The sequence below is a fragment of the Adiantum capillus-veneris genome, chromosome 30 (genome assembly GCF_014529385.1).
Source record: "Adiantum capillus-veneris isolate H3 chromosome 30, ASM1452938v2, whole genome shotgun sequence".
NCBI lineage: Eukaryota > Viridiplantae > Streptophyta > Polypodiopsida > Polypodiales > Pteridaceae > Adiantum > Adiantum capillus-veneris.
The window spans coordinates 72693768-72704839 of NC_140960.1; the positions used below are offsets into that span (position 1 = coordinate 72693768).

An 11072-nucleotide genomic window follows, 5' to 3' on the forward strand; every position below is an offset into this window, starting at 1 on the left:
TGAAAACGACCCCCCAATAAAAGAGGAGAATACACCCAAGAAATTCAACTCGTGAGCTTCGAACCCTCAACGTTTGGGTTAGATCGCAAAGGTCTCACAAACTGAGCTCTTGGTCACACTCACAAAAAGGAGCATTAAATGAATTAACTTTGCCAGCCTAATTAGAGTCCAATATAGCACGCGTCCTCTTATGTGGAAGCCACCTGGTGCAGAGTTTCTCTCTCTAGAGCTCGTCAGCAGTGGCTCTCTTCGAAGCCACTGCGTTTGTTTGAAATGCAAGCTTTCAAGACCGGAACAAGCCGCCACCGAATGCTATTGCTCACGTGGATCTCTCTCTCTCTCTCTCTCTCTCTCTCTCACACACACACACACGCGCGCGCGCGCTGGAGTCAAAAACACATTCTCTTACCTACCTTTCTTGAGCCCAAAGGGACCCAGGAGGCTATTTGCTTTCTCTGATGAATAGGAAAACTATATCGCCCACTACATTTGAAACTGCGTTTTTTTTAAATTCTGCGAAAGCTTTATATTTTTGCTTCTTTTGTCCCACCTACGTAACATTCATATATATCTTCGAGTTCTGATTGCTTGCATCAATTGTTATGCCCATCAGGGCCATCCTAATCTGGTCTGCCATAGTCTTCTCATCGTGAAGATTAGTCATACAATGAAGTATCCTTCTCTTATTGTATAAGCTAATTGCTGATGACTAAAGCACCCTTCAATCGGATAATCAAACCATGGCCGATTACCGTTAATCAGAAGCTTTAATTACGCTTCCGTTTGATAATAAAAGCATTAATTAATCTCCGCTCTGTTAATCACTTCATTAATTACCCTTGTCGCCCATATACCCCATGCCAAATATTATAACCGAGGGTCTGTTCTTCTTCCATGCATGCATGCCCATTTCATTAATTATCAGAACGGAACTTATAATTTCTGGGCTGTTGTTGCAAATTTTACCGTCGTTTACTAGAGAGAAAAGAGACTAGAAAGAGCATTCAGGACTAATTGGTGATGAAGTTCAACAAGCAATTTTCGGCGTATGTCGAGACACAGCGAAATGCTGTACCGGGGCTGTCATATGTCGAGTTTAAGCGCTTGAAGAAGCTGTTGAAGCACTGCTCTCTTCATCATTCCGCCTCTTCAGCAGCTTCCTCGGGCTCTCTTCAATGCCCTCCTTCTTGTTCAGGTCTCTCTCTCTCTCTCTCTCTGGGAGGCTAATGAATTATGTGTTGTTAAATGCATGCTACCCTTTGTCAATTTCTTTGGCTGTGTCAGCAGGGCTACAATGCTTACTTTAAAAGTTGTTTAATATGTGTGCATGTAATTAGCCACTAATTAGTGATTAATCTCTCTAGTATTCTTTCATAAATGAATGGCAGCATGCATGTTTATTGTGAGCGCACGGCACACTTGAAGCGTCATTACATTGGTTCATTAATCGCCGTCGAACTCTAACTGGTTATTTGGTGGGTGTAAAGTCTGTGACCAGACATTCTTTCCATTGCTGATGAAGGAGGTGGAAGACGTGCTCGGGTGCTTCAATCAAAGGGTTCGCAAGCTCTTACAAATGCACTTGGCTTCGGGTGTTCAAAAGTACATGTTGCGATTGCGGTATGGGCCTCATGCTCGGAATCACCAGCACATGATCCTTGAGGGCCAGAAGCTTGTGAGCTATGTCCACATGAACGCACTTGCTATTCGCAAAATTCTGAAGAAGTATGACAAGGTATGTGTGTGTAAAACATGCATGAAAATTTGGTTTTAATATACTTTTGGCTGAGGGAGGGAGGTCTAGAGCACTTGATAATGGTCACACAGAATGGGACCTTGCCTTGACGTTCGCGGTTAGGCTTATGGAGAAGAGACCAAGCCTTCTTCCTTCAAGAGTCGCACCTTGATGGAAATATTGCACCATGACTTGTACTCATGCGGAGTGCGTAAATGGTGAACTCTAAATGGACAGATCCACTCTCAAAATTATTGGTAGGGTGTAGGCATGCCTCGGGCTTTTGAACATTAGAAGGGGCAGAATAGCTCTACTTAGAAGCTTATAGAAAGGGTCGTTGCCAGGAAGTTGTCTATATCTAGATGAGAAAGTGGAAACGTATGCGTTCTAATGCTTTATTGGGCCTATCATTTTGCAATGGCAAGATAAGAGCGCACAACATGCGAGGTGTCGATGCAGTGTGGGGATATATATTGGTGGTTTCCTCAGGAGAGGTGAACACACGTGATATAGATGATTTTCTATAGGTGAACCCCATGGGGATATATATTGGTGGTTTCCTCGGGAGGAATGGAAATTACTATCAGTATGAGACATTTTCTTCTTAATGGACATGCATCTGAGAGGTGAACGCACGTGATATAGGTGATTTTCTGAAGGTGAACCGCCCGAGGATTTATATTGGTGGTTTTCTCAGGAGAGGTGGAGATTACTATGGTTGCCATATGGCAACACGTGAGTGTAAGAAGGGGGGTCATAAAAGGGAGAAAAGGTGCATTTTACATTTAAAAATGGTCCCGTAAGTAGCATTTGAGGCATACTATTGCTTGCGTATCCCCTGGGATTTGTGTGAAGATATGGCATAGGGATAGGTATTAGGGACGATAAGGAAGTATTTCAATATGGTAGTCACAGCAAACAAATGATAACCATTTTGCAATGGAAGCTTTCAAAATGGTTATTGTCACAAATGAGTATTATCAGATGGGGATGAGAAGGCAGGATTTATACCTCATTTGCAGCGCACAAGTGCTCAAAGAACTTTTTTCCTCCACTACTTTCTTGTATGTTTCTTCACCTTTTGCATGAAATATGCAAAAGGTTTTCATTTTTGTTGCTCTATGGAGAGAGTCAATTTTTGATGTCTTCATCTTCAGGTGCATTTGTCAAGACGGGGACGTGCATTCAAAAGCCATTTGCAAACGTTGCATGCGGAGCTACTTCAATCACCTTGGTTGGTTGAGCTGTTAGCCTTGCACTTGAACCTTAAAGAAAATGAGACTGCCTCCTCTGAAATATTGGCAGAATGCGCGTGTAATTTTGAGGGCTCAAAGCCTACAATATCTTGTGAATTATCTGACTCTGTCATAGTGGAAATTGATCTTACTTGCTCCATCTGTCTGGTGAGTTCTTGTCTTTTAGAAATCGAAAGGTTTTGTAGGTTGTTTCTTTCAATCATAATTATTTTAAGAGGGAAAAAGTAAGCAGATGGGTTGATTTTTTTTTTGCAGGAAATGGTGTTTGATCCAGTCTCTTTGGGGTGTGGGCACATATTTTGCAACAGTTGTGCATGCTCGGCCGCCTCTGTTCCAACGGTGGAAGGGCTGAAAAGTGCGGAACAAAGTGCAAAGTGCCCTTTATGTAGACAGGTAAAGCCTTGAAAAGTCATAATCAATTGGGAAAAGGTTAGCATGTTGGCAAATGAAGTAAATGGGGTCATAACCTAGTGGTTAAGGTGGATGTGTGGGTGCTTAAAGACCCAGGTTCGATACCCAGCGACATCGTTCAAATTTCATTTGTAACTTTGAGACTATACCCTGTGTTGCATATTTGTTCTATACTAGCCATGTAAGGTGATGAATATGGTGCATCTATTGTCTATTCAGCTTTTAGTTTTAGCACTGTGTCTCTTGTCATAAGGCGGGAAGCCCCGAAAGTAGGCTACCGCTTGGCTCAGGAATCATTACGAGGCAAAGGTTATAGAGGAGCAAATTGCATGCTGTCATGAGTGCATCTTCAGGTGTAATTAAAAAACACCATTGTAGCCAATGCCCCTCTTACCAAACAAGGAAGAAAAGGGTTTGTCATCGTTAATTTGCCATGTGGCACTGATCGACAAGCTTTATCCAACAGTCCACAATTGAGCCCAAGAGTTCCATGCTTTACCAAGGCCTTATTTAGGCCAAAAAGGCTCATCTTTGAATTCAGCTTTCACAATTTTATCTGTATTTCTGATCGTTCCGACAAGAGGTCTCCTAGATTCAATGGTTTTTGATGATTTTCTCGGTCAACATCTTGTGCTCTTGCAGGCAAGGGTTTATGAGGATGCAGTGCATTTGACGGAGTTGGGTACGCTTCTAAGAACCAGGTGAGATTGTTTTTTTGATGTCGGAGTCGGAGCTCTTCCCATACAGCCTTGACACATGCTGAACTGATTATTTTTTGTTCTTGTAGATGTGCAAATTATTGGGGAAAGAGGTTGCAAAGGGAACGATTGGAGCGAATTGAACAAGCCAAGAAGCATTGGAATGAGCAATGCCGTGCTGCATTGGGGATTTAGCTTATAATTTGTAATGTGTTGTTTTGTGTGTGAGCATGGGCGGAGGCACTGTAAAAAGCATTGCAAAAATGCACTCCGCCATGCAATGTGTAAAATTGTTGGCAAAAGATGTTAAAGACTTAACAGCAAATTGTAATTGGTTATCATACTGCTGGGCACTCCTTTACTACCAAGGGTTGGCTATGGGAAGGTTGTACCCGAATCGCAGCTCGCAGTTCTGATTTGTAGCTGTAAAGATAAGATGTGATTGTGTTCATTGTGTTGTGCATGAAGGCCAGATGGATGGCTGTGCCATTACTGCTGGGTGTGATTGGACATTTGAGTTTCCATGGCTAGGACCTGTGGTATTCACTAAGGGTTACCATATCGTATCCCATGAGTGCAAAAGGGGGGGAGGGTTTGTAAGGCAGATTTTACAGAGGGGAGTCCCATATATAGGGGTAAATAAGGCAGTTTTGGTGCATGCACGACTCCTCCCTACTACTGCTAGTAAACCCCTTGGGGGCTAGGACATTCACTTATGAGTAATCTTTTTCTTTGGGAGTGTTTGATTTACTTTGAAAGTTCTACACCAAAAGAGTGTTAGTGCGTTTCGGAGAAAGGGTAGTCCCCTTGAGGCCTTATTTATGAGTAGGCTTGAGAAGAGGTATCTGCCCAATGGACATGCTCTTCATGAGTATAGATACGTTCTTCATAACTATAACTGTGCAAAAAATCCATTATAGGAAATGTCTTTTCTAAGGCCCCCACTTCTGGGAGGTTGGGTTCACATTGAGCCGGAGATGTGTATCGTCCTCGTGATCTTCCACCTCCTCCCTATCCACACTAGGCCATGGTTTAAACATTTACAGCGACCTTGTTTTTTGCTTGTCGATGGGGTTCGAGCGAGTGGCTAGCTCATTTGTGTGAGGTGTGGTGGTCTCAATTTCAATACCTGAAAAAGGGTAGAACAGCTTCATTTATGAGAATATTTTTTGACAACCTCTGAGAAGATGAGACTGCTTTGCTCTAAGTGCTACCTAATGGTATGATGTTAAACTTTTAGGTTTTTTCCCAATAATAAGGTTAGTGAGAGTAGTGTCGTTTTAAATGGTATCAAAATGCAAGCGGTGTATTGGGAAGGTTTTCCGCCTTATACACCAACCTAGTGAGTGCTTCAGATTGATAGTTTCTTTTTCTTCTTGTAGAGAATTGATGACGTTAGGGATTTCATTAACGTAATCACGATCGGATGATTACGTAAATAACTCTAATATTTACACAAGAAAATCACGTGATATTAATTGTTAACGTGACTTTGATGATGACCTGCAAAAACCTATAGAGCTGGTTAACCCTCAGGGCTTTCATAATTTTCGTGCGGGCACCGTCAGGCTTTTTCATTTTTTCGACGGGCATAATTATATATAGTAAATAGTGTGCTAACCTCGGTCCTTTAGCTAAGCAAATCTTTGGGAAATGTATTCGAGTGTCGGGTATTGTTATCTCCTTGTGATTTGACCTAAGGTTACAAAGTCACAGGTCCTTTTTTGGGTCGGACGTGATTTTTAATTCGGTAACCACTTTTAAAAAATTTTACTTCGTTTACCGACATAAAGGTACGAAACCAAAACAATTGAAAACTTGGGGAATCATGCTCATAGCGAAGAAACCATTGGTCCAAATGAGGGCTGTAATTGGTTTTGGAAGATGAGCATATATAAATGTTTAGTCGATAGTCAAGGGTCGGATGTCCTCTACTAGTGTACCATGCATATAAAGATCTTTGAAGTCTTATATTTGAGTTGATTTACAATGTAAGAGCTATAATCTTTGATTGGGTTAAAATAGCTTTTATATATGGGTATAAGCATGTTAACTTGTCATGCTTTTTGGTGTCCCGGACAATGTTAGTAAGAGGTGCTTGTTAGCATCTATTCAAAACCAAAGAGCAAGTGAAGTTTGAAATTTTAATAACCATAAGATATATTATTTGTTCCCTCCCATATGGGGTGTGGACTCTGTTTTCGGTTACGACGACGACGTGGGGTGTGGCCTCTCTCTCTCTCTCTCTCTCTCTCTCTCTCTCTCTCTCTCTCTGCGACGTAGACTCCCTCTCTGTCTCACTCTCAGACCAGGTTACAGTTTGCCTTGTTCCTACTCTCTCCTTCCCTCCCTCCCTCCCTCTCTCTCTCTCGCATTGCTTCTTGTCTCGAAGTTGAGTTGTCAAAGCTTAGCAGACTTGCAACTATGGAAAACCAGCAGACAACATTATTGCCACTAGAAATGGAGGCGGAAGGGAGCCATTACAGGAAATGAATCACAACTACCAGCATCCAGTTCTTTCTATTATCAGGAAATATGAGACAGAAAGAAAGCGTAAACAGCGGGAGCACCGACAGATGACAACTAAACGAGGACATCATGCCGACGATGAGGAGAAAAGAAAAATCTCCTTCGAGATTGTGAAAGCTTTCAAGAGCAGGACTGAAGGTCTCAACAAAGAAGCAAAGTGCAAAATCTAGAATCTTGTTGCTCAACATCCGCTTGTTCGGGCAATCCGTGATTAGTCTTTAGAGGAGGAGGTTGCTGTGCAGAGTGCAATTGTCTCCAATGTCCGCAACACACCAGCTATTGTCAAGCAGCCAGCTTCTAACGAGGAGCTGTTTTTGAAGAATGTAGCATTGCAGATGATGATAAATTCAAAGGAAAACATGCCTATTGCCAAATTATCTAGGGTCCTAAAAGTCGACCGTCGCAGCTTGTTCAAAGCAAAATCACTGTAGGTGAAGTCCGGTGTCAATGCTCGACTGTTTTCATTGGCTGAATGTCACAAGCAACACCGTCATAGTCCTATCACATATGAAATTAAGGAATTGGTCTACATATTTTGGACAGAGGAGACTCATGTTTCACCCAACAAGAAGGATGTTTGTCGAAAGAGAGTGGGAAGGAAAAGCTACATAAAACACCCTGTGCACCTCCTGGATGAGTCTCAGGTGATCAATGACATACTTGCGCCACAACTTATGCATTCTAGCATGTTAGTAATCTACCTAGCATACAAAGCATGCTAGTTATCACAATATGTTATGCTATGTATGTCGTGCTAGTTAGCATAGTCTCACTCCTAGTATGTTGGGTATGCTGTTTAGCATGATAAGTATGCTGTCTAGCACAATATGTAAGCTACTATAACACCCTTTATGCTAGTTAGCAGACCTATTATGATAACTAGCATGGTTTGTATGTTCTTTGACACAATGAGTATGCTAGCTACCTTTCGTAGTATGCTAACTAGCATAATGGGTAAGCTGGTTTATGGTATATGCTAGTTAGCATTCCTGTATGGTGGGTATGGTGTTCAGCATAAATCTTTTGCTAGTTAGCATGCCTAGTGATCTTGAGGACTACGCTGGTTAGCACAATATGTATGCTACTTTAACACCTTTTATGCTAGTGTGCTGGCTATGCTATTCAACATAACAAGTGTGCTGGCTAACACAATATGTATGCTAGTTAGCATACCTTCTATTCTTCTTAGCACACTTTGTGTGGTTAACCATGCCTCATATGTTAAACTACACACTGATTTTGCTTGTTATCACAGCTAGTATGCTAGTTAGCATACTTAGCTGTGCTAACTAGCAATATAGCATGCTAGTCATTAGGAAATTTCGGAGGTCATTTGGAGGGCCTTCTAAGAAAATGTATTTTTTGCACTCTCTCTAGAAAAAATGACAAATAAAAGAGCTGGGTCTTTCATAGTAAAACTTCAAAAAGTGTACTTTAAGTAGATTCCTTACCCCTCTGAACATTCGTTCGTAGTGATTGAGGGATAATCCTCTTTTTAGTTGTATTGAATGAACAACGTCAATACGGAGGGAATGAGGCTAACATGGAGGGACGAATCCGCAGCCGCTATTCACTTTCCATTAAACCTGCACATTTGGCTAATGGCGCACTCCTCAAATGGCACAAATGTTACCCACAAACGAGCCAAATATCACCTTCACATTGATTTGGACAATGAGTACCAACCATTGATTAAGCGCAGTAAAACAAACACACATATACCTCCCACCTCCATAGACACGCTCAGAGCTCAAGGAGCTAAACACATAGATATCTGGACGAGAGGCTCTCTCTACCCTAAGAATCCAATAACTAATGCGTCTCCACCGTTTGTCAATCCTACAAGCTTATTGACCTTTGCTGGTGATGGAGAAAACGGCCTTCTGGGTTATTGTAAATCACTTACAAGAGAAGCTGGAACTTACAAGAGCATTCTCCAAGCTCAACAATGTGAGATTGTTCGCCTTTCACATTTACATTCTACAGATCAGGTTACCATTTTGCAACATAAAACAGAGGTACAAGAACTGAAAGGAAAGGTGCGAAGTTGTCAAATGAAGGACACCATCTTGGGTGGTCGTATCCGAAAGAAGAAATTGCGCAATCTTGAAACATTGCAGGTTGCATCAGGAGGTCTCAAGAAAAGAATCCGAGCATTAAGGTGATGCTTCTTGGTTGGCTACATTGTCTTAGTTAAGTAATCTCTTTGTTTTTTCTTGTTATGCATTGTTTTCATGTGCCTAAATAGTGTTAGTGAAGCAAATTTTCTGTTATTTACTTATGCATTGTCTTCATGTAGAGACTCAATCTATCCTGACAAGGAAAACATTGACCCCAAAGCCAATATAGGAAAGAGATTGAAGCCACTTATAAGTAGAAGCCTGGCAGCAGCTATAGTACATGACAAGAAGTTTAAGGTTCTACAAAGAAATGTAGTGGACCGCTTTATTTCAGAGAACTCAGTGCCTACAAAAGAGATACAAGGCACACTTGATTCACTTGGTGTAAGCAAAAGAGGATATTCGGCTATCCAAAAGTCTGTCTCATCCATCTTTGTTAGGAAGGGTATAAAATCCAAACTTCTACCATCAGCCTCAAGTGTTTGGAAAGAGAGGCTTCAGCTTAACGAGGCACAGGGAGACTATCTTGGACAGCCCTTTCATATTAAAGCAACTTACAGTGGCCATGGAGCCAACATGGCATATGATGAGTTCAACAATATTTTTATGGACCTGCGGATACTACAGAAGAGAATGGTGGAGTTTTACAACATCACATTTGAAGAGTCACGTGGACTATTACATTTTGTGTTAAAACTGGATGAGTGTGAGCTTGTTAAAGAGAAAAAGCTAGAGCGTGTTACTATTACTTTAATGAATAGAGCCCTCTCAAAGTGTCCCAGTGATGATCCTTTATATTTTAGTGTTCAATCAGAATCTAACATATGGTGGCTTGGTGCGTTTGAGGTAAGCGATATTCTCAAGTAAGCTCAAATATTCAGATCTACTTAAGTCTCATTTATTTTGTGTTGCAGGTAAAGAAAGAAGATCATGAGATTCTATATTGGGTGTTCCATCGAACTAATATTCCGGAGCTGATTGATCGACAGACTAACCAGGGAGAGGTACTACGTCTAGATGGAAGGGGAGACTTTCAAGTTCAGTGGCATCTTGCAGGTGACCTTAAAACATTAAAGTGCATGTATAATTGTGGAATGGGTGCAATGGCAAAGTCACCGTGTTTGTTCTGCATGGAGCCTGCAAAGGTCATGGACCCAAAGTGGTGGAGAAAAGCTCCAACACGTCACATTGAGGATCCTGCTTTTCGACCAGTTTTGAAAATACCACTTGTGAATGTTCACATTTGTACAATGCATGCCCTTTGTAGAATTGTAGAGAAATTGGTCTACTTATACATCGGGTTTGCTTGGAAGATTAAGAACTCTGCAGAACGACAAGTAGCCTTGCAGTGCTTAGAAATGGTACTGTCGGATATGGGGCTTCATGGTGGCAATGTGAAAATCCAGCGGGATGAAAAGAGATCAACTGCTGAGAAGGATGTCCCATGCAAACCATCCATCGGTGGGGTGAAGGCACGGAGGTTTTTATCTAAGCCCCAAGGTACAAGAGATCCAAAGCTAACAAAACATGGAAAAATATATAACACATCTTATGTTAGCAAGGTAGAGTATCAGAGCTGGAAAAAGCTACATATTGCAGTCAAAGACCACGAACCAACTACTCGTAACGCAAAAGCTGAGGTTTGGCGATCAATAGACATCCTATTTTTGATGTGCGACAAAGATGACTGGTCACAAGGTGATATGAACAAGTTCAAGGAAAATCTCAACCTTCTGAAAAAATCATTCAAGACAGCATGGACAGACACCCAGATTACTCACTACATGGTATTATCATGTATTTCTTTCTCTCTTATGTGCAAATATGTGAGTGTAAAACATTCTAACTAATCTGTTTTCATATCCAGCACATCATCTTCAATCATTTGCCATATTTTATACAGAAGTATGGGAACCCGGCAATATGGAATACCCAAGGGATGGAAAAGTCTCATTACATGGCGAGAAATGCTTATTTCAGGCACACACAACATGGTGGCTCTCGAATCAAGGCTAACAGTTTGAGAGAACTATTTGAATGGTTCTATCGTAGAATCATTCATCGAATGCAGGCAAAAGAAGTCTTGGCAAATTCAGCAACAGCACAAGCCATCAGACATTTACAACAACAAAAAGCTAAAAGATCAATGGCATACAACAACTCCGGAGCTCGTGAAAGTCAACGAAGGTGGAGAGAGACAATGGTGTATGTGAATCACAAGTGGAGAAAGATACTCTGAGTGGATGGCATTGTAAAAAATTTATGTAATACATGATCTTATACAATTGGTACTTGAAGTGTATCAAGATTTTGCAGGTTCAAT

General features: G+C 41.3%; 2 protein-coding genes across 2 annotated transcripts in view; both read left to right on the plus strand.

Moving 5' to 3' along the window:
- Window positions 1–475: 475 nt before the first annotated feature.
- Window positions 476–4551, plus strand: LOC147418190 (putative E3 ubiquitin-protein ligase BAH1-like 2). The gene is made up of 6 exons (XM_086506946.1): window positions 476–1195; window positions 1488–1735; window positions 2893–3138; window positions 3247–3384; window positions 4045–4103; window positions 4190–4551. Exons 1-6 carry the CDS (start codon window positions 1021–1023, stop codon window positions 4293–4295), a joined length of 972 nt encoding a protein of 323 aa, XP_086363072.1. The 5' UTR covers window positions 476–1020; the 3' UTR covers window positions 4296–4551.
- A 5273-nt stretch (window positions 4552–9824) lies between these two features.
- Window positions 9825–11072, plus strand: part of LOC147418191 (uncharacterized) — a 1322-nt gene continuing 74 nt past the window's right edge. The window contains exons 1-2 of the mRNA XM_086507492.1: window positions 9825–10536; window positions 10617–11072. The exon at window positions 10617–11072 is cut by the window's right edge and continues 74 nt beyond it. Coding sequence (XP_086363618.1) covers window positions 9829–10536; window positions 10617–10988 — 1080 coding nt within the window. The 5' untranslated portion in view covers window positions 9825–9828 and the 3' untranslated portion in view covers window positions 10989–11072. The remainder of the gene's footprint in view (window positions 10537–10616) is intronic.

Excerpts from the sequence above, each read along its gene's own strand:
- LOC147418190 (XM_086506946.1), top strand. The coding sequence starts at position 1,021 with ATGAAGTTCAACAAGCAATTTTCGGCGTATGTCGAGACACAGCGAAAT. Across the intron at positions 1,736-2,892 it reads TTCTGAAGAAGTATGACAAG|GTGCATTTGTCAAGACGGGG; the intron begins GTATGTGTGTGT and ends CTTCATCTTCAG. Across the intron at positions 3,139-3,246 it reads TTACTTGCTCCATCTGTCTG|GAAATGGTGTTTGATCCAGT; the intron begins GTGAGTTCTTGT and ends TTTTTTTTGCAG.